Source organism: Schistocerca piceifrons, chromosome 4, assembly GCF_021461385.2.
Source record: "Schistocerca piceifrons isolate TAMUIC-IGC-003096 chromosome 4, iqSchPice1.1, whole genome shotgun sequence".
Classification (NCBI taxonomy): domain Eukaryota; kingdom Metazoa; phylum Arthropoda; class Insecta; order Orthoptera; family Acrididae; genus Schistocerca; species Schistocerca piceifrons.
This window is the reverse complement of record NC_060141.1, coordinates 21,951,272-21,975,179: the sequence shown is the minus strand read 5'-3', so window position 1 is coordinate 21,975,179 and position 23,908 is coordinate 21,951,272. Positions and strand designations below refer to the sequence as shown.

The 23,908-nt window shown below is 38.9% G+C and overlaps 1 protein-coding gene across 1 annotated transcript in view; it reads right to left on the bottom strand.

Moving 5' to 3' along the window:
• Positions 1-14,666: 14,666 nt before the first annotated feature.
• LOC124795397 overlaps positions 14,667-23,908 on the bottom strand; it is a 128,093-nt gene continuing 118,851 nt past the window's right edge. Inside the window, exons 12-13 of the mRNA XM_047259412.1 lie at positions 21,163-21,304; positions 14,667-15,228 (exon numbers count right to left, since the gene is read on the bottom strand). Of these exons, the coding sequence (XP_047115368.1) occupies positions 14,854-15,228; positions 21,163-21,304 (517 nt within the window). The 3' untranslated portion in view covers positions 14,667-14,853. The remainder of the gene's footprint in view (positions 15,229-21,162; positions 21,305-23,908) is intronic.

Sequence of the window (23,908 nt, the reverse complement as noted above, 5' to 3'; positions counted from 1 at the left end):
AGTACGACTATTGTACTATTTCATGTTTGGTTTGTTACATGGCATAATGCCGTATTTACCAGAAGATGAAAACTTGCACTTGAAATTCAGTGAACAGTTCAAACTAGCTAATAGTTTGGAATGAGACTTTTGTTTCAAATAAACTGACTGCCTCTGCAGAAAAGATTAATAAAGGACAAATTTCTTTAGCAAACTGACAAAACTAAACTCATTGTTCTTTAAAGTGATTAATGTCCAATAGCAAATAATGAGGAAATAACATCAGAAAACTGTAACTAATACCATATTAAAAGTTTTCCCTAATTATATGAATGTACTTTAATTCTTGTGATAGTTCCCAGTCACAGAAATCCATTTTCATTTGATGTGAGAGCTGTAAACAAAGAGAGAACAGCAAAATCATGAAATGTAAATGTGGGTCACGTCTAGATTACTTCCCACAACTATAACTGCTCTGCAAATATGCGAATCTGGCAGCTTGGGCGCACCAGAAAATTTTTTCTGGGTAGCATCTGCCTGCTTGCAGCTACTACTTATACACCTAACAGCAACACTTCAAGTAGTTAGAAGTGGGAGAAGGCACTGTTCATACGTGACATCAGCTCTACGCATGCTCACGAGCCCAGTGGCAACTGCTCAAACGTATCTAATTTGAACTCTGCATGCAGGAACAGGGTAGGTTTGCTGTGTGGAGTCAGGAGGGCTGAGGGGAACACAAAAGGAGAGAAATACAGGAGGGGAAAAAGACGGGTGTCTGTGATGGCGTAATAGAAAGCTGTGTAGTGCTGGAGTGGGAGCAGGGATGGGGATAGGTAGGTGAAGGACAGGGGATAGCGAAGGTTGAGGCCACTGGTTTACAGCAACATAGGATATGTTATGGGGAGAGTTCCCATCTGCACAATTCAGAAAAGCTGTTAGCAGAAAAGATCCAAATGGTGTAGGCTGTTAAGTTGTCACTGAAGTGAAGCGTATTGTGTTGGGCTGCATGTTGAGCAACTGGGTTGTCTCTTGGCCACAGTTTGTCAGTTGCATTTAATATGGACAGACAGCCTGCTGGTGGAGAATGTGATTGAATTGGTCCAGTTCTGTGTGGTACTGAGTCACAAGGGGAGTGCTCCTTTTTGACTGGATGTTGGGCATACGGAAGGAGGAATGTAACTGGAAAGACAACACATGCCAATATCTGTTTCTGCACAATTATCCCTCTTCCAGGTAATACCTGCAGTTCAAAACCACTGGTTGAGCCTTTGTCAACAGGTGGGGTTATAAGTTTGCAATCAGTTTCTAGGTGGTGGATTGTGGTTCTTTCCACCAATGTAAGGTTGGTTTCCATGTTGAGGGAATTGGGGAATGATGAAAAGGTAAGATCTGAGTTTAAGAAATTCTGGAAAGTTAATAGGGTGTAATCTGTGCGCGGTGGGGGGGGGGATCAAAACTGGATAGAGAAGTGTACCAAGTCAGGCAGCATTGAACATTTAATTGGCTTTGTATTGGGTGTGATTGGTAGAGTTGGTGGCGAAGAAGTGTTTCCACTATAGGGATTGTTCAGAGCATCAAAATTATTTTCGCACCCTGTATTTATAAAAAAAATCTGTAGATATCCTACATGGTTCAATGGCTCACTATAAAATGACTAGTTCCTTTTCTATTTGGTAATCACTTACCTTTACATACACAATTTTGGCATGACAGAGAACTGAGGTGTAATCTCCTTCATTAAAACATTCAACAGACACGTCAAAAGTACGGTTGAAAGTTTATTACACATAATATGAAAATAAATAAGCAGATTTACAATAATGTGACAATATCTTCGTCTTGCAACACTGAACTTATATTTTCTTTTTTCCAATTTTGTATGACACTTGGACTACATTGATGAAACAGATATCTATTTTACAACTAATTTATTATACTGGTAACACAAAAAGCAAACTGCACAAGTCTGTTTGACTTCAGATACTATTAAGATTTAGCCTTTTGCAATGTTATATGCAATTGTTACAAAAACAGCTGCCTGTTAAATATCATAAAATATAAGTACATGCATCGTCTGTAAATATGCTGTTTTACAATTTTGTATGGGCAGATATACTGCTGATTCCACTGGAAGATCAAGACCGAGGCTTCACGTTACATTACAAAGAAAATACCACAGCAGTTTCAGACGACACAAGTTGTAAATTGAAAAATGACATACGATAACACCAGTTTTGTATTTTAACTGCAAATTGCTAAAGAAATAAGCATACAGTCAGTTTTCAAGTTCAAATGGTGAGAAAAAATACAATAAGTGAATATGAAAAATACATTTTTGTGATATAGAATATAATCTGTTACCTTAACATTCTGTAACTGCAGGCACTGTAAATATACTATTAAAAAGTATGTCACACATGATGTACTATATACAAAAGGTACATTTCAGTCTCAATTAATGCATATAATACTTTTCTAAAATAGTGGATGTTGCAGAACATAACATTTTACAATTCAATCCCATGAAATACTGAGAGCAAACCAAAGCTATACTACTGGAGCAATGTTTACATGTTGTACAATTAAGGTACAAGGTTTACAAGTAAGCGAAACTGCAAGGAAAATTTCTGATTTCATTATGACTGCTTCCAAGTACATATACTGTAAAAAGTGTATCATAAAAATTGTAGACTTAAGAAAGTAATATACGAACAGCATCTTGTTATACAGTTTTTGCACCTGCAATCTCCGTGTAAGATTTAATTTTTATCCCTTATCACATTGTACCACCTCAACTACAAGTTGTTTAGTGGCCAAAACAGGATAAATTGCAGATAATGAGAAAGCAAAGGCCATTAAACAGTGAAAAACATCCTTTAACATACATAAACAAAACCGAGTTAAAGAATTATAAAATCTAATGAGGAAGATCTGTAAGTATGGCAAGGAATTTGTTTATTATCACACATATGCTATACAGTTTTTTTAATATTATTTCAACTAAAACTACTAAATCTGATCAAGGGTGGAGATGTTGGCTGTGATACCAACACACATACTGTAGGTGTCACTCACTTGATACAACAATGAAGCATATTATGCACTTTGATCAAGGATATACAGATTTACAAATCACTTCACCTTTGAGTCTTGTATCCAGATATGTACTCAAATCACATAATCTGAACAATGACGTTTTAGCTTGATGGAACCTTCTTGAACTTCAGCTGGTCTCACACTGAAGCAAATTTTCGTAACTTTGAAGGAACAGAACTCAGTTTTCTAATGGCCTTAATATACTGCATAAATTTATATCAAGAATGAGAACATGAAGAAATCAAAACAGCAAACTGCAGAAAGCATATGAATTCTTACTACAGAAACAAACAAATTTTGCACATGATTCACGAAAAGGTAGAGGCTTCAAATGCAAATGGTACAGACCAAGTGAAATTTGGAAACTATGAATAGGAAAATTCCATAAAGCAATGTGATGAACATCACAAAATGGGTAAAGAGTAACAAAATAGAAAATCAGGATGTAACAGCACATTAGGATGTAACAGCACATTAAAGGCTGATCTTAAATGAGTTTCTTATTTCCATCCTTGCCTTTCCAACCCTTCACAAATCTAAAAATAGTGTGTCAGTTCTGGCAGCTTTAAAAATCATGCAGTTTTCTTCAGTCAGAAACACTGGTAACATTCATTTTACACATTTATATTGATTAAATTAGAATTATAGTTCACTGGTTGGATCTGTAAAACTAGGGTACAATTTAACCAAGTGTTTGTAATAACTGACAACTGATTTCTTGAGTCCAAGGATCTTTTAAAATGACTTTTGTTAGAAATAGAAGCTTAGCCATCACTTGCCAATATAAAATATCTGCTAGACTCTGTGTGTATAAAAGAAAATGCATTCTTCAGCTCAAAGCATATATACTTACACACACAACAAAAAAATTGTAATACAGGAAATTATTTATGGCATAACTGTAACAACTCAAGTTTATAATCAAACACCACGGGTTTCAGCTATTTAACTATAAAAAGAATTACAAAGTTGAGTAGCTGCACCTATTTAATTGCAGTGTGGTATTCAGAAAAAGTCCATGGTACAGTAGTGTAAACAAAACATTTGTCTTGCTAATGTCAATGGAACGTCCTTGTTGGGTGAAGAAAAGTGAAAGTATAACACTTAAATATAAATATGTCTATATATTGCCTGCCAGTCTAACATTCAGTAGTGTGAACAATTAGCTGTATTCATAACCAAACACTACATTCACAATTTTTTAAAGGAAACACCTCATTTTTAGCTGCCAACTGAAAAAAAACTGTAGCATAAAAATACTTCAGGCTATATATATATAAACTACAGCACTGACACATACACAGACTTAAAACAAGATAACATGAGAGCTTTTGGTAAAATACATTATTAGGAACATTTGCTTCTGATGATATTATTTTGGAAAACTGATCCAACAGTGTGTATAAATCTGTTCAAGATAGTAGCATCCTACTACAAAAACTAGAACTGTCCTCTCATTCACTGCCATAGTGCTGTTAATTTACCTTATTTTAAACTGTAATAAAAATTAGACTCAACGGACATCGAATGACTTAATTTTGGACAATATGTCATATAAATTAACAGAACTATTACTTAATGCAATGAAACAACGCAAATAATACCGTCAGTGTGTGAGAACACACAAACACACATGCCCACACGTGTACGTGTCCCATGAATATGTCTTTGTATAAACTGACTCATGAGTCTTTACAGCCAAGCAATGAGTGTGCTAGTATCGGGTGATAATTATTGTCACTGGCTAAAACATCAGTGTACATATTACAATGGGGGGTTCAAATATAAATGGGATTTTTGTTCCTGAACATCAACAGTTGGTAGGACTGGCCCTGCACTTCTGCTATGCTTAGGCGGACCATTAGAAGTGAGGAGAGCGTGCTGTTAGATATTTCCCATCGTTTCGTCAGTAATGCTCACAATGTCTGAGCAACAGGTGCACCCCTCCATTGCACAACGCATAATTATCAAATTTCTTGCCTGTGAAGGAGTTACAGCACCAGAAACTTGCCAAAGATTGACTGCACAGTTGGGTGATAAAACATTATCAAGGACACGTGTGTTTGCTGGCATAAAAAGTTCAAGGAAGGACAAGAACGTATGGAAAATCAGCAACATGATCACTGTCCTCAGACCAGCATTACAAATGAAAACATTCGTGTGGTTAAAGATATTGTTGGTGACGATCGACAGGCGAGAGTATCAGAAATTGCACAAAAAGTCAGAATCAGTTATCGGAGCTGTCGAGCAACCATCACAAATGACTTACAGTTCCGTAAAGTGTGTTCCAGATGGGTCCCTAAACTTTTCACTGAAAATCTGAAGTTGAGAAATTTGTAAGGCCTGTCAGAGGCTTACAGCAAGGTTTGCAGAAGAAGGTGATGTATTTTTGAGTTGGATCGTCACCTGCGATGAAACATGGGTTCACCACTACACTACAGAATAACAAACCAGTAAGGAAACGGGAGGCAGCACCAGTGAAAGCCAAGACTCGACTGTCAGCTAGCAAGGTTCATTCAACCATTTTTTTTCCCAACCATTTTTTTTTTTATCAGCAAGGCATTTTGCCAACTGATTTTTTGCATGAGCGATACACAATCAATGCTGATTACTACTGTAAACTATTGAACAAGGTGAGAGTTGCATATCGCCACAAAAGACAAGAGCAATCGATTCGACAGGTCATCCTCCTCCACGACAATGCGCGACCCCATACTGCACCTCTAACTGTTTCCAAGCTACAGGAAATGCATTGAACTACACTTAATCATCCTCCTCACAGCCCAGACTTATCGCCCTGATTTCCATTTATTTGGATCGCTTAAAGAAGACCTAGGAGGGCAATGATTTGAAGATGACGAGAGTGTGGAAGATTTCGTGCACAACTGGCTGGTGACACAACCAAGTTCTTTTTATGATGAGGGCATCAAAAAGCTGCCAATACACTGGGACAAATGCATTTCCAAAGCGAGACTATGTGGAAATATAAATTATAATTGCCTTCAGTTTTTCAATACATGAATTTAAATTTAAAAAAAAAAAAAAAAAATCCCATTTATATTTGATCTGCCCTCGTAGTTGTTTCTTTTTAAAAAAAGCAGTTTTAAATTTTTGATAATATTATTTAATTGGATATGTAAAAAATCTAGTCGCCAAGCAGTGGTAGAAGGAAATGCCTATATGAAGATTTTCTTAATCTTTGTATATTATTTGTTTGGTAATAGTTATCCATTATCTTTCTAACTGGACCCTATACATACATTTTATTCTACAGTAAACAGTGTTTAATGAGTGTAGCATTCTAAGGACTGCACTGCACTATGTAAAGATTTTAACTCCCCCCAACTCCTGTTCGTAGCTTCTGTGGTTATCTCGCATTGCTACCATTGGCAAAGATCCATCACACGAGTTACAATATTAATGCAGAATTGAATAAGCAATACAAACAAATACATCCACCAAATAATACATGTCATTTCAAGAGCCATTGTGCAGTATATCACACTAGACTGCAACAACTGCCAAAACATATGAAGACATTTGAGAGCAGATACTACTGTCTACTACTTATTTTCAATCATATTAGCTATGGTCCATTAAATAGTGAAACAAAATTCTATTTTGTTAATATGACATATCTTCTGAATACTATGGATCATAAACACATAAGATGTGCATTTTAATTTTAAAAAAGTATGTTTCTTGAACTAAAACACATGAGTATCAATGAAAACTGTTACTTTTTTGTTGCCCTGCACTCTACAACACAAAATTGGTCCCAAATTTTTTAAAAGTATTATTGATGTTTACTATCTTTCTTCTGAATACTAGGATCACACAGATTGCCTGTGATGTGTGTAAGCTTATGACAATAAAACTAAATGCCATTGCTACATGATTTATGTATGAGACGGTGAAAGCAATGTACAGAACACACAATTTGTGAGACCTCATATTTGCCAGGTTTTATTTTCTTTTTTTTTTAAAAAAGGGCAATGGCTCCAAATGAGGAAAAAATGTGTAATACCCTCTCAAGATGACTGACCACCATCCTATGTGTGTCAAAAACCACATACTTCTAATGTTGAACTGCATCTGTATTTTGTATATTATTATATAGTTAATTCAGACAATACTATTTTTAAAAAAATATTGATAAATTTGAAGTAAGGCACTATATAAGTTCTATTTACTCAGAATGAACCTGTGATCTTAGGGTAGCATCTTTGATTAGTAATCAAAACATTCTAATTCCAGGTTCAAACCTAGCTACTGGTAAATTCTGAACAAAAATCATCAGCAATGGTGGCCAAAGACATCCAGCATATAAAGTCACGCTTGTTCTGTCACAGGCCATGTCACAAGGGGCAGAGTAGTGGACAGTGGTCAGGGCACTTTCCCACTCTTGGAGTGGGAAACTGTCCCTAAAAGGTGGAAGAATCAGCAATGATCAACGGCATGACGATACAGAAGGCAATGGAAACTACTGCACTGTAGACACATTTGGTGTACCTGACTACAGGACATATGGCCTGTAATTGAAAAAGTGTCATGTTGACCTCTCCATTGGCAAAAGATTCCAGATCAGTCCCCCCATTTGGATCTCTGGGATACGACTGCCACAAGGGGGAGATGACCATGAAAGAAAGATGTAATGACCAATGAAAGGGTAACACTCTAAGAGTCAAGCATGGAATGTCAGAAGTTTGAATGTAGTAGAAAAAGCTAGAGAACCTGGAAGTGGCAATACAAAGGCTCATTCTAGATATAATGGGGTTCAGTTAAGCGAAATGGACAGAAGACATGGATTGTTGGGAGAAGATTAGAGGGTAATACCAACAGCAATAGAAAATGGTGCAATGGGATTAGGATTCGTTACGAATTGGTAGGTATGATAGCGATGAGCTACTGTGAACAGTTCAGTGATAGTGTTGCTCTCACCAGATTCTACAGGAAACCAACAGTTCCAATATACATACCAATGCTGCAAGCAGAAGATGAAGAAAGAGAGAGAAAGAGAGAGAGAGAGAGAGAGAGAGAGAGAGAGAGAGAGAGAGAGAGAGTATATGAAGATATAGAATGGGTAATTCAGTGCGTGAAGGGAGATGATAATCCAATAGCCATGGGGCACAGGAATGCAATTGCAGGGGAAACAGTTATAGGAATGAGAGGGGAGGAAGACTAATTGAGTTCTGTAATAAATTTTAACTCATAATAGCGAATACCATGTACACGAATGATGAGAAGGGGTGGTATACTTGGAAATGGCCTGATACATGGGAAGATTCCACCTGGATTACATCATGGCCAGACAGAGATTCTGAAATGGGATATTGGTTTGCAACATGATCCCAATAACAGATATAGAATCGAATAACAATTTAGTAATGATGAAGAATAAACTGAAGTTTATGACAATTATATGGAAAAATCTATGTGGAAGGAATGATGTGTTTGAAGTTTCCTAAGGATGTGGATATTGTGATAAGGAAGCTCAGCTAAAAAGAGCAATCACAGATTCTGGACAGAGAAACAAAGGTATAAGGGGCGTTCCAAAAGAAATGAGCCAGAGGCATAATTACAGAGGCCAGTACCTGTATGTTAGAAGTATAGACCCTGGATGTTGAGACACTTGTCCCACTGTGACAAGTCAGTGAATGGCTGTCTCAAAAAATTCCCGGGACTGCGATGTTAACCAGTTCCGCACAAACAGCTGGATGTCGTCGTCCAAGGTGAATTGTTTGCCCCTATCCTGACGTTCTTCCTTGACCAAGATGGCCCCCTTATGATTCACTTCCTGCAGCACGAGACAACAGTGAATGCCCAGCGTTACTCACAAACTTTGTCCACCTTTCGCCAAGTGATCAAATCAAAATGACCAGGAAATCTCACCCGTGGGGTCACACTGCTCCATGATACTACAAAGCCTCATACAGCCAACACAGTCACGGCACTCCTTCAGAAATTCAAATGGGAGGTTCTAAGCCACCCTCCATACAGTACGGACCTCTCTCCATGTGATTATGCCATTTTTGGTCCCCTTAAAAAGCCTCTGAGGGACAAACGATTCACCTCGGATGATGACTTCCAGCTAAACATGCAGAACTGGTTAACATCGCAGCCCCATGAATTTTATGAGACGGCCATTCATCACCTTGTGTCACAGTGGGACAACTGTCTTAACAGCCAGGGTCAATAGTTCTAACATACAGATACTGGTTTCTGTAGTTATGGCTCTGGTCATTTCTTTTCGAACACCCCTTATACAAGGAGGGTAACTGCAGAGAAATCTTGGGTAAAACAGGGTAAAAACTTCAACTGACTGACAAAAGAAGGACATACAAAAATGTTCATGGAAAAACAGGAACACAGAAATAAAAAATCACTTAGGAGTGAAATAACTAGGAAGTGCAGGGAATGTCAGGTGAAATAGCTGCAGGAAAACTGTGAAGAAATTGAAAAAGAAATGACTGTCAGAAGGACTGATTCAGCACATATAAAAGTCACAACAACCTTTAGTGAAATGAAAAGCAAGTGTGGCAACATTAAGAGTGCAATGGGAATCCCAATGTTAAAAGCAAAAGAGTGTAGCTAGGTGGAAAGAGTATACTGATAGATGGGGAGGGACTACCTGACGGCGTGGCAGAAGAAGAACTTGGAGTCGATATGGAAGAGATTGGGGGTCAAGTATTAGAGTCAGAATCGAAAAGAGCTACATAAAACTTGAGATCAGATAAGACAAATGGGAAAGGCAATAATTCATCAGAATTTCCAAAATCACTGAGGGAGTTATCATCCAAATGATTATTCCAGTTGGCAGAGTAGAACTATTGCACAATCAATGCATCCACATTTCTGACACGAACATTATACAGAAGAATGGAAAAGAAAATTGAGGCTATGTTGGATGACAATCAGTTTGGCATTACAAAAGGTAAAGACACCAAAGAGGCAATTCTGATGAAGTGCTTGATAATGTAAGCAAGACTGGAGAAATATCCAGGCACATTCATAGGATTTGTAGACCTGGAAAAAGCATTCAACAATGTAAAATGACGCAAGATGTTCGAAATTCTGAGAAAAATAGGAGTAAGCTACAGGAAACAATGGGTAATCTGTTATATACCATAAAGCAGAGCATATGTTTGTATATCCAGGTTTTCCTTCCAAATCCCTGGATCAATTTCAAGCAAATTTGGCACACAAACAGCAAGAATCACAAGTATAAGTACGTAGGGTTTGTAATCTCCTAGCTGCAAGAGGAGTGCAGATAAGGGCAAAACAGTGTTTTTGCAAGCCCTGGGGTGTAGCTGCCCTGCACAACAGCCTGCCAAATCAACCTGCTTTTTTGGGCAGCCTACATGTCAGGGGCGCAAAACCTTTTTCAAGCTCTGACATGCAGGCTGCCCTGCATGGCAGGCAGGTTTGTGTTGGTGTAGTATCGGCCTGCTTTGCATGTCAGCCTTTATGTCATGGGCAAATAAATGACAGGCATGCTGTGACAGCAGTGCTTTACAGGGTCTAAAAGTACCGACGAGTGTAGCTGGAGATGGGCTGAGATGGGTAGAGGGGGGGGGGGGGGGGGGGGGAGGGAGGGATAGGGGAGTGAGGAGAAGGAGGAAATGGGTAGAGGGGGGAGGGGGGGGATAGGGGATTGAGGAGGAGGAGGAAAATGACAGAGACGGGAGGAGGGGGAGGTGCATGAGGTAGGTGGAAGGTGTAGAGGAATAGTGTACAGGTGGAATAGGAAGAGGCAGAGGCAGAGATGGAAAGAGAGCGGGGGTCAAGGATATGGTCAGAGAGGGGGGGAGGGGGAAGGATTATGGTCAGGAGGGGGGGAGGAAGATAAGGTCGGAGAGAATGGGTGGAGGAAATGGACAAAGCGAATGGGGATGAGATGTACACACACACTGGGGAGGAGGAATATACAGACAGAGGAGGAAGGGTGAGGTAGGCAGCCAGAGGGAAGAAGAGGTCGACGCAGAGAGTGGGAGGATGAGCTGTGTTCATAAATGTATGTACCGTATTTACTCGAATCTAAGCCACACTTTTTTTTCCGGTTTTTGTAATTCAAAAAACCGCCTGCGGCTTAGAATCGAGTGCAAAGTAAGTGGAAATTCTGAAAAATGTTGGTAGGTGCCGCCACAACTAACTTCTGTGGTCGAATATATGTAGTGTTACACAGGCATGCTTTGCAAGCACAAAGATAAATACTGGCGCCAAAACCTTTGCTTCAGTAAATAAATTAAAAAAAAAAAAAAGGTGGAAGACGAGCTTTTTTTTCTCCGCCCCGAGTTTCAACCACACTGCATTTTCATACATTATCCAACGAAGTAAATACAAATTCCGTATTGTTCACCTTCGAATGTAGCAGCATTTCAATGTACGACTGGCAAGACTATTTGGGATGTTTGTACATATGGCCAACTCTACGTTCTAAATTTTTTCCTATCTGTGAGAAGAGATGGTTGCTAATAGGAACTTTTATAAATTGTGAATCACATGCAGTATTCTATTCACCATAAGAATAATACGGATATAAACATTTTGCCATGTATTCTTTCGGGTTTGCTGCTATCTCATTTAAATCCTGTCTGCCTAATAAACTACGAAACTAGAGTGAGGCAACAGCAAACGCGGAAGAATATACATATCATGTCATGTTTATATTCGTATTATTCTTATGCCGAATAGTGATACAGTCAGAAATGAAGCATGGCAATTGACAAGATTTTTAAATCTAAGATGACTCTAGTTTCTGTGCAGAATGTAATGTACCAAAGAGGCGTCTGCAAAGATCTTCAAACGCAGAAAAATTTTCGCTAAACTCTCGTTCAGAACTTCTATCAGATGCAGTTTATTATTGGTTCTTGTTGATCATTACCAAAGAAAGCTGCAGTGTAAGTAACAACAAAATGCAGTCTCTTGCCATTGTTTCGCATATAAGACAATTCCTCTCTTTTTTTTAATAGTAAGTGGCGGTAGCGTGCACAAAAGCAAGCCATGCCGCGAGCGGCGACAGGCCGTGAACACTCATTATCAGAATGCGACAAACAATGCATGACACAGTACAGTAATGCATTTTCAGCTTAGAGTGACGTAAACACCTATAACAAAGAGAACGTCACTCATCAGATTTTTTTTTAAAAAAAAAGCAATCAATTCAAACCAAACGAAGCACGTGAAAAAGGAAGGCTACATGGACGGAGCGCCTGATGCATAGCAATTGCTACCTGGAAAAGCTTAACTGCTAGGCTTACGACTGGAACCAAACTACTGTAGCTGTATCGTCATTCATTCGACCTAAATTGTGCCTCATATTACAATGGACCAACTTTCTTTCGATTTGGAGGTGCAGCCTAAAACTTTTCTCTCCCCTTGAATTTCGAGTCTCAAATTTCAGGTGCGGCTTAGATTCGGGAATTATTTTTTTTTTTTCTTGATTTCGAGTCTCATTTTTCAGGTGCGGCTTAGATTCGAGTGCGGCTTAGATTCGAGTGCGGCTTAGATTCGAGTAAATACGGTATGTATGTATGTCCTGGATCTCCTTCTGGATCAATTTCAACCAAATATGGCACATGAATAGCAAACCTCACAAGCATCAGTACTGTGGGGTTTATAGCCTCCAAGCTACAACAGAGACAGTGTCGTGGGTGAGAACATGTTTTTCTCAGCAACTGCTGTACAGGATGTCCTGCGCAACAGTTGTGTTGTGTAGGAACAATATTGGGCTGCCTTACTGATCAGGACATCACGGCAAGAAACAGTTTTCCAGTCACTGATATGTGGGCTGCATTGCATGATGGGACTACATGGGCCAATGAGTACAGCTGGCGGAAGATCAAGATGGATATAGAAAGGGATGGACATAGACAGCACGTAGGAGGAGGCAGAAAGACAGATGGGGCAGGAGGAGATGAGCAGAGAAAGAGAGAGAGAGGGGGGGGGTGACGGGGGGGGGGGGGGGATGGGCACTGAGAAAAGGAGGATATGGGATGAGAAGATGGGGGAGAAGGGTAGGGGCAAGAAGACAGGAGAAGATGGTCAGAAAGAGGGGGAGAAAGAAATGGGCAGAGGGGAGAGGAGCAAATGGGCAGAGGAGGGAGAAGGGGATGGACTAAGAGGGAGTGGAGAATGAGATTCGTGAATTGTCTGTATCCGTACCCAATGTGTACAAGAAATCCTCCAACCCGGGCAATAAGATTCGAAGACTGAGAACGAAGGGCTCAAGTTAAAAAGGGTGTAATACAGGGATGCAGTCTTTGGCCACTATTGTTCAGTCTGTACACAGAAGAAACAATGATGGGAATAAAGAAAAGTTCAAGAGTGGGATTAAAATTCAGGGTGAAAGGTTATCAATGATAAGATTTGCTGATGACATTGGTATCTTCAGTGAATATGAAGAAGAATTACAGGATCCGTTCAATGGAATGAACAGTATAATGAACACACAATATGGACACAGAGTAAACAAAGGACAGACAAAAGTAATTAGAAGCAGCAGAAATATGAGTAGTGAGAAGCGTAACATCAAAATTTGTGATCATGAAGTAGGCGAGTTAAGGAATTCTGCAACACTGGAAGTAAAGTAACCAAAGACAGAATAAGCAATGAGGACATAAAAAGCAGACTGGCACACACAATGAGGACATTACTGGCCAAAAGATATCTATTAGTATCAAACATAGGCCTTAACTTGAAGGAGAAATTTCTGAGCATGTACATTTGGAGCAGAGCATTGTATGGCAATGAACCACAGGCTGTGGGAAAACCAGAAACAAGAGAATCAAAGCATTTGAAATGTGGTCCTACAGAAGAATGTTGAAAATTAGTGGACTGATAAAAGGAAGGAATGAGAAGGTTCTCCACAGTATCAGCAAAGAAAGGAACATACGGAAAACACTGACAAGAAGGGACAGGATGATAGGACATGTATTAAGACATCAAAGAATAACTTCCACAGTACTAGAGGCAGCTGCAGAGACAGTAAAAACTGTACAGGAAAGACAGAGATTAGAATAAAGCCAACAAATAATTGAGGATGTTGAGTGCAAGAGCTACTCAAAGATGAAGACGTTGGCACAGTAGAGGAATTCATGGTGGGCCGCATCAAACCAGTCAGAAGACTGATGTCTCAAAAAATTAAGTTACGAAGAAAAAACAAATTTACTTCCTCAGCTCTAAAGTGCATTGTTAACCTGTTATTCTTACCATTGTAATTTTAGTGCACACATACAAGGAAGCTATTACTCACTAATCACTTCAAATTAATTTGGTATAGCTGGAAGGGGAAAACAAGACGACGAGTTTAAAAATACTGTATCACAGTTGTTATGATTTTCTAATATATTATATTAATGATTTAAATTCAGTTGTCGCAAATACTTATCTCTTAATACCAGTAAGCAGCAGCATAATTTGTAAGTGTTATGATATTTTCATAACAAATGTAAGCTAAAGTCTATTATAGCAATTACGTATCACAGTATGCTTATTCTGAAGGCACCAGACACCTCACTGGAAGACAAAACTTTTAAAAAATGATATTTACTCTATAATATATATCTATGATAAAATGAAGAATAGGAATGTAAAATAAGTCTAAATGAATGATGTACTGGGTAGATATCTTGGATGGCATGGACCCAAGCTATCTGTGGAAAGGTGTGTGAAGAAAAGGCAGGGCAAAGAGAACTACTGTCAGTAAATATGGATGTGAAGAAAGGTAGAGGGCTGTGGACAGGACATGTGATGTTTAAGGAAAATAAATCACTTCCACTATTGCACAATATAATCCTTATAACCTCTGATGGCTTTCAGCTGCTTCTTAAGCTGCCTCACAAAGTCAGAAGGCTGTACTAAGACAGAAACCTCTTTGCCGACAGCATTCAGACGGTCACGAACTTCTCCGTCCTTGAAGAATAGGTTTAAGGGTCGACCATTTATCTCCGTGAGAGTCCACGTGGTGAGTGACAGTCCATCACACGTTGGTGCTCGAGGAGCCAAACCGGCCCGAGCTGCTGGAGAGTTAGCTACAACATCACGTACTTCAGCTGTATTGCCTTCCTGCACCACACCTAAGCTCTGTCCATCTGCCTCTCGATGAATGGCAAACACACGTCCAAATGGTACACGACGAATAACGAGCTCCACCTATGGTTAAAAAACAAAATTACATCAAATGTAAAGGAGATACCAATTTTCTTTAATGACATGACTAAAAAAGAGCATCTGAAGCTCAAATCTTTACAGAGGCTACTTTTTAGAATGCAACACTTCATACGTACAATTTATTTTATGCTCAACCTCTTCTGCTGGATCAAAACTGGGTCACCAATACAAAATTGAACAATAGTGCAATAATGACGTTACCTTTTTGATACACCTTTCTTACATCGTAGAAAAATGACAGATGTAGCAATGCGAGAAAGTCAATAGATTTTATCAAAAGTAAGATTGATTTCTCCTACTGACAAGGCAGAATCAACAACACTTTAATTCCTAAAGTAAAGATATAATGAGTTTAGCTCAAGTTGACAACAAATTATTATAGAATGAAATACGAACTCAAGTTAAGGATGGGTGGGGACAGAAATTAATATTTTCTTTTCAAAGGAAAAATCCTGGCATTTGCCTTATGTGATTTAGGGAAATCATGAAAAACTAGATCTGAATGGCCGGAAGGAGATTTAAACCCTCTTTCTACTGAATGCTAGTTCCGTATTCTGTGGTCAACATACCGAGTAAGGGATGGCAACAGAAAATATGCCTGTATTTTGAACTATAGGAGCAAACTGGACATTAAATTAAACATGATAAAAATGAGGTAAAGTTGTCTCCTGAGACTTCTATTTAGTTAAACTAAAACGGAGAGCTACATGAACTTCACCAATTCTGTAGGAATAACCCACTATGCAAAATATCACAGAATGAGTGGGTATGACATTAAATGTATTTTCTGTCAGTGCTTGACAGCACAAGGCAAATCTATTAAATGGGGAACACTTTCCTGCTGTACTGCAAATAACATTTATTTGATCTCGAATTGGCTTTCGGCTTATTGGTTCGTTGTCAGATAACAACTGAATGTAACAACCACAGACAAAATGATGTGTGACTTATTTAGACAGGTGTCAATCCACAAGGTCTTAACATGTGCTATAATACTGTTCCTTCTTCTAGTTAGCGGTTTTCAACATATTCCTTTTCTCAATGATTTTGCAGAGAAGCACCAAATTTCCTATCTAATTCTCAGCGTTCATCTATAATATCATATTTGGAGCACGTTCTTTAGTTTTCCTTAACCCACCATTCACTTCTTCCCAAGAACATTCTCCAAGTGGTACAGTCTCAGAACACCCTGTATCAAATTAAAACCTATGTTTGATACTTATCAGATTCTTTTGGGAAGGAATGCTCTAGTTAACTGAACTAGTTTGCTTTCTATTTCTTTCTTGCTTTGCCAGTCATAGATTATTTTGCTTTTGAGGTAGTAGAAGCCCTTAATTTCATTTAATTCACAGTCCCCAGTTTTGATGTTTCGTTTGTCATTAATCTCATTTCTGCAACACCTCATTACTTTCATCATTGTTTGGATTACTCTCAATCAAAATTCTGTGTTCAGAAGAGAGTTCATTCCCTTCAATAGGTCCTCCAGTTCTTATCAGTCACTGATAGCCTCTCAGCTTGAATTTTATTCCCACTTCTGAATGCCTCACCACCTCTCTCTGACATTTAGGTTAAAATAATAGAGAACAAAAAATGCATCCCTGTCTCATGCTCTTTTTAATCCCAGTGCTTCTATCTTAGTCTTTCATTCTTCTATAAGAATGAAAGACTGAGATAGAAAATTTGGTGTAGGTATTAAAATCCATGGAGAAGAAATAAAAACTTTGAGGTTCGCCGATGACATTGTAATTCTGTCAGAGACAGCAAAGGACTTGGAAGAGCAGTTGAACGGAATGGACAGTGTCTTGAAAGGAGGATATAAGATTAACATCAACAAAAGCAAAACGAAGATAATGGAATGTAGTCGAATTTAGTTGGGTGATGCTGAGGAAATTAGATTAGGAAATAAGACACTTAAAGTAGTAAAGGAGTTTTGCTATTAGTGGAGCAAAATAACTGATGATGGTCGAAGGAGTATGGAGTGTAGCCATGTATGGAAATGAAACATGAACGATAACTAGTTTGGACAAGAAGAGAATAGAAGCTTTCGAAATGTGCTACAGAAGAATGCTGAAGATTAGATGGGTAGATCACATAACTAATGAGGAGGTACTGAATAGGATTGGGAAGGAGTTTGTGGCACAACTTGACTAGAAGAAGGGATCGGTTAGTAGGACATGTTCTGAGGCATCAAGGGATCACCAATTTAGTATTGGAGGGCAGCGTGGAGGGTAAAAATCGTAGAGGGAGGCCAAGAGATGAATACACTAAGCAGATTCAGAGGGATGGAGGCTGCAGTACGTACTGGGAGATGAAGAAGCTTGCACAGGATAGAATAGCGTGGAGAGCTGCATCAAACCAGTCTCAGGACTGAAGACCACAACAACAACATACCTATATACGTCTTCAATTTTATTATTACTGTTTTTCAAGATGCCAATTTCTTCAGAACTGAACTACCACAATATCTAAAGCATCAGAAAACTGTAAACACACATCAAGATTCTTCAACATTTCAGTATTACACTTTCTTGTGTACTGATTCTTCCACGTGATTTTCTTCGACTTCCCAAATCTTTATCATCATTAAACTTTGATCTGAGTCAATATCTGCTCTTGGGTATGTCTTACAATCAAATCCATGATTTCAAAATTTCATCTTGCTATTACGTAATTCAGTTGATAACATCCAGTGTCTCCTGGCCTTTTCCAAGTAAACATTATTCTCTTGTGATTCTTGAACAAGGTACTTGCTATTACTGGTTAAAATTCATGCAGAACTCATGAAGTCTTCTCTCTCTCCCTCTCTCTCTTTCGTCACGAATAGAGACGTACAAAAGTTGTCTGTTCATGAAGCAATTCCAACAAACGTTTCTAGTTTCTTCAGTTACACTGCACATCACTACCACTGCTTTACGGGACTGCAGAACAGTAATTGGTCTTGAACAGTGTGCAGGAAACACAAAAACTTAAAATCTCTTCATGTGAGTTCAGATTTATTTTATTACAATTACCATTTCTCCCTAACTAGGTGAGAGTCAACAAAATACTTTTGTATTCAGAGAAGAAAGTTGGTGCTTCAAATTTCGTGAAAAGATCCCACCACAACAAAAAACACCTTTGATTTAATGACTGCTACCCCAGCTCATGTATCACATCCGTGACACTCTCTCCCATTTCACGATAGTACGAGAGTGGTTTGAAAAGTTGCTGGAATGGAATAGAAAAAAAGTACTTACATCACTGAAACTTTTTTTATTTTTCAATGTAGTCTCCTTGCAGATTAATGCACTTTGCCCAACGACTGACGCAGGCCACGCATCACATACTGCCCCAGTTGGCTGACTGATGGAGCTGATTCGGCCATGATAAATACTGCTTCTCCTGATGTTTATATTGGTTAGTTTGTCGTGCCGAATTATCTGGAATGTGTTGGTGACCCCCTGGTTGTCGTATTTGGGCTACAATACTCCTGTGGGCTGTGAGACCTGTTTGCAGGAAGTATGGTCTGTCATCACAGAGGGGTTGTGAAACTGCTGTCAATGCAGTCCCCTTGCCAGCTGTGGCTGACTGGGTGGTGGCCCGGTTTTGTCACAGTACTCCTCTGATGGCTTCAAATCCCATTCATAGCTTTATCCTTTACAAATCCTACTGCAAATCACAGTCAATGATAGGAGTCTGTATTCGAGCAGATTAATTCCGCTTCTTTTCTTGTGCATTGGTGTGACTTGTAACTTTCGAATTCTTATGTACAGATAGAGTGAGCAGTTGTACATGATTGCTAAATATGGAATTACTGCATCAGCGTACTCCCAAATGAACCTAACTGTATCCAATCTGGACCAGAATTTCACACTCTTTATGTACAGATTTGTAGTGTAGCAAGTGGTTACATATGATTGCTAAAAATGGAGCTATTTCAGCAGCATACTCCCAAAAGACCCTAACTGGTATAGAACCTGGACCAGAAGACTTGTCTTTGGCTTCAAGCTCCTCTGGCACATAGAGGATATCTACTTCCAAATTAGTCAGTTTGACAACTGTTATTAAATCGAATTCTGGAATATTTACAGCATCATTTTGTGTGAAAGAGTTTTAGAAAACCATATTTAGTAACCCTGTTTTAATGACACTTTCGTCAGTAACATGTCACTGCAATCACACAGTGACAGAAAGATTGTCTTGCTGCTGGTATACTTCACACATGGATTTTCGAGGCAGAGTTCCATTGTAGAAAGTATTAAAAGCATCCACATTGAAGCATGCACTAGGTTTTGAGCATCTAAAATCCACTGCCAATCTTGGAGGTCTTGCATTCTTTTACATCTAGCGTGGTTTTTTGTTGCTTCGGCAACTATATTCTGACCTGTTTTGTGTACTGTTGTGACTCTGTCCCGTCTCTTATTAATTTGACATTCTTGGGTTGTCAGGTGTACAGCTGAACATAGGCACGACAAATAAACTCTCACAATTAAAGCTTTTAGCCATTCATTCAAGCCTTCACACTCAAACACAACTGCAGTCTCAGGCAACTGAAACGAAGGCCTTGATGGCCAAAATCTTTAATTGAGGGTGTCTTTTTGTTGTGCCTATCTGTGACTCAGCATCTCCGCTATATGATGAGTAGCAACTTTCCTTTTCATAATATTGTTACATTCCATCCCACATTTTCCATTGTTTGAAAGTATATATGTACTTAGATGTATGTGGTGGTGGTGGTGGTTAGTGTTTAACGTCCCGTCAAGAACGAGGTCATTAGAGACGGAGCGCAAGCTCGGGTTAGGGAAGGATTGGGAAGGAAATCGGCCGTGCCCTTTCAAAGGAACCATCCCGGCATTTGCCTGAAACGATTTAGGGAAATCACGGAAAATCTAAATCAGGATGGCCGGAGACGGGATTGAACCGTCGTCCTCCCAAATGCGAGTCCAGTGTGCTAACCACTGCGCCACCTCGCTCGGTTTAGATGTATGTCTCAACCTGCTTAATGAAGAAATATATATCAGCATAAGAAACTGAGTAGCTGCTATTATGCTGGCCTTTTGACACTTGTGCTCATAACATATGTGACACTTAAATTTGCAACTGCAATTCTGTAGGACATGGAAGACAGCTACAATTAGCTATAACCAAGTAGTCAATATGCAACATATCTACTAACATTCATTTCCAGAGTATCTGAATTTGGGTGACCAAAAATATTTCTGCTTTCAATGAAAAAGAAAAACACTCATTAATCTTGAACATTTTCTGTCATCAGTTTATGGAATCTCTATGGATTCTTCTTTTGGAAAACAAAAACTGAATCTTGATTTTTGTTTCCAGATAATGTTACAAAATTTGTTGTTTTGTCATTTACAATATCACTTAAAAATTCACGTTTGTGTATCTGAAACATTCCACTGGTTCTACTAGCATTTGAACATCACCACTTGAAAAGAAATAAAGTGGAAGAGTGTCTCTGTGGTCTTCATGTGAACAAGGGGAGAAAGTAATGCACCCAATCTATCTTGACCCTTATTCCAAGCATAAGGCAGTGAACTGGTGAAGCTGAGTAGAATAAGTAGTGCTTACTGTTTTCACCACAAAAACACGCAGATAATGACGGACACAACATTTTATTATGCCTAGAAATAATTGTACAAGAATCAATGCGGGTCACTACACTTACTCAGTTTGTCAGTCAAGAAAGGGAATAACTTATCGATCCTCACCATGCAACAGGGAAAACTCACAAGAACTGCATACAATGCTCAAATATTCCTTATCTTGCGACTGCCAGAACTTGTTCCTGTCTTTCAAAATTTGTTTAAAAAAAAAATTATGTCCTACTCTTTGTTTTCTGGTAACTGTGCAATTAATAAAGGCTGACAACAACACATATTTTATTTCTTCAATTATGGTTATAAAAGATTGACTTACATAGAGTCCCATGGCTCCTCTAATAAGCCTGTTGGCATCTGTTGCACTCTGAACAGGAACTCCTACAACTGTTAAAAGCTGATCACCAATATGCAGGGCATTGTACAACATTGGATGTTCACGCTGCTTCCAGCCAGCTATCCTGAAATATCAAGAAAATGGTATTACTTTTTTATTTACAAGAAGTAACTCCACGTCAGTTGCACTGCAACAAAGGTAATATTTAGCCTTCACAATCAAAACTGAGCTACAAGAAACAAATCTTATATGTCAACGGCAGAACTACTAAGAATTTCAATAAACATGAAATGGCTCAAGAGAAGTTACATCACCTGCATATACACATTTCATAATGAAATTTCGCTAGTGCAAATTATTGACTATGTCTGTCTGTATTCAACCAGCTCTCGTAATCCCTCCTCCCCTGCCAATTCAAAAAAAAAGGGTGAGACTGAGGAAGTAAAACAAAAAAGTGAAATTTCCAAAGCAATCCGAATCTCTTGTAAATAAAATGTCCTATTCCCGACTGGCTGAAGTAGATTTCTAACAGTGTGGCTGGTAAGACGCATTTAGAGTTGTTGTTGTGATTTGTTGCATTTCATGAAGTTTAAGAATTTTTTATCAAAAAGTAACAGCAATATTTATGCGTGTTGCAGACTTTTTGCACATTTACTGATAATTTGTGTGGTGTTATTGAATTACTGTCACCCAACAAAGAAACCTGCATTAATGAGTAGGGCGTGTTGTTTTGTTCCTGGGTGTCAATCAGGGTACGACATATTATCTGCAACAGGTGGGCACTTTTTTTGACACCCAAAAAACACCAGTGATTTTGCTAAATGGGCTAAATCTATTCTGAGGATGGATATTCAACTAACAAGTAAATCATGTGTACGTGAGAAACATTTCACTGATGATTTGCTTTTTAAAATGGACTCATTCATTATAGAAGGAAACAGTGTGGAAATACCGAGAACCAGACGCAATTTAAACCAATGGTCACTGCCTCACGTTTCCAAACTTCTCAAGCTAATTAACAACTCACTTGAAAACATGGAAATCTGTTCCAAAGAAAATAATGAAAAAAGCAGTCCCATTATGTATCAAAATTATTCAGCAATTTGCACTCCACTTGTAGTACCTAGCGTTTCCAATGTAGCAGACAGTGAAGCTGATGGCAGAAAAATTATCAACAGTCTGAGACATACAGTCAAAAATCTTAAAATAATGCTAGTGAGAACACTAATCAGCTGCTGAAAGAGAGAGAGAGAGAGAGAGAGAGAGAGAGAGAGAGAGAGAGAGTAATTTTGTTAGAAAAGAAAGTTTCTACTGTAACACAGTCCATGTCCTGTGAATGTATTACTTTGAATTTCCTGAGTAGGAAACAGAAATTAGTCATAGACAGTATACTTAAGAAGTGCCAAACAAGCCCAACAGGTATTTGATACAGTGATGGGTTTATTCTGGAAAGCTTGCTTCAGAAAATTAAATCTCCTAAGGACTATAGGCATTGTTGAAGGCATGACTTACTTCCTCTGCCTTCCGAACATCATTTAAGAAATCTCTGCAAGGGATTTCGATGCTCATATGGTTTCAACATAAATACCATGCTATCAGAGAAGTGTTTAAAAATGAAAAGGGCGAAAATAAACATTTACACATTGTAAATTTCAATGGCGTTTAACTAAGGGAAGACATTTGGTCTAATTCCTCTTCACTCAAAGACGGTGGTTTTGTAGACTTAGGTGATTTAACTCCAGAGAGGGGGGGGCGGGGGGGGGGAGGGGGGGGGGGGGGAAACTTTGGCAAACCACAAACCACACTTTGGTATTCATGTTTATTATTCCTCCCCTTTATAGCTTGATTCAAATAGCTGCAGTTTATGTGAGCAAAAATGCAATGTGTTGTGATATCCTAGCTAAAACACTGATACTGATAATCGTACAGTTGGAACAAGAGAGATGTGTTCCATAAAATTTCGAGTGTGCAGCCACCTAAATTCGACTTCTTCTTCTAATATTTCGGCTGAATACCGTCCAGTCATCTTCAGAGTGAGCCGAGGTGACTTGACGCTCCAGTACTTGCTCCATCCTTTTAAACCTGCGGACCAGATCACTGCGCCTGCGGCCACAGATATACAAGGCGCCAGAGACTTTGATCCGTGGCAAAGAGGTATAACATATGCATGGAATTAGATCTATGGCTGCACGGTCAATCCGCACGGTGATATCGATGTGTCACTGCGAACTGCACTGTCGCTACATCTACATGAGTTTATTACACAGATTGCTGGATTCCAAGATTTGTCCAAGCTGAAATCACTATCTCTATTAATTAAATTTGTCGCCAACTGAATTTCAATTGCTTCTTTCACTACTGAGTCCCAGAAAGATGAAGTCAAGGCTAAAATTTTGATGTTATCGTACACTATAGAGTGCCCAGTGTCAATACAGTACTCTGCCACCGCAGATTTTGTTCTAACAGGAGGGTGTGCCTGCGGTGCTCTGTGCATCTCTCCTGGACCGTACGTGTCATCTGTTCGATATATGAATGCCCACACTCACAAGGGATCTTGTAAACCCCAGGCTTACAAAGCATCTGATCATCTTTAACGGAATCCTAGAGTGTTGCTGTCTTTGGTGGAGGGCAAAAAGTACCTATAACTTTGCGTTTACTGAGGATCCGTCCCATATTTGATGATAGGCTTCCCATATATGGCAGAAAAGCCATGGATTTAAAATTTTCC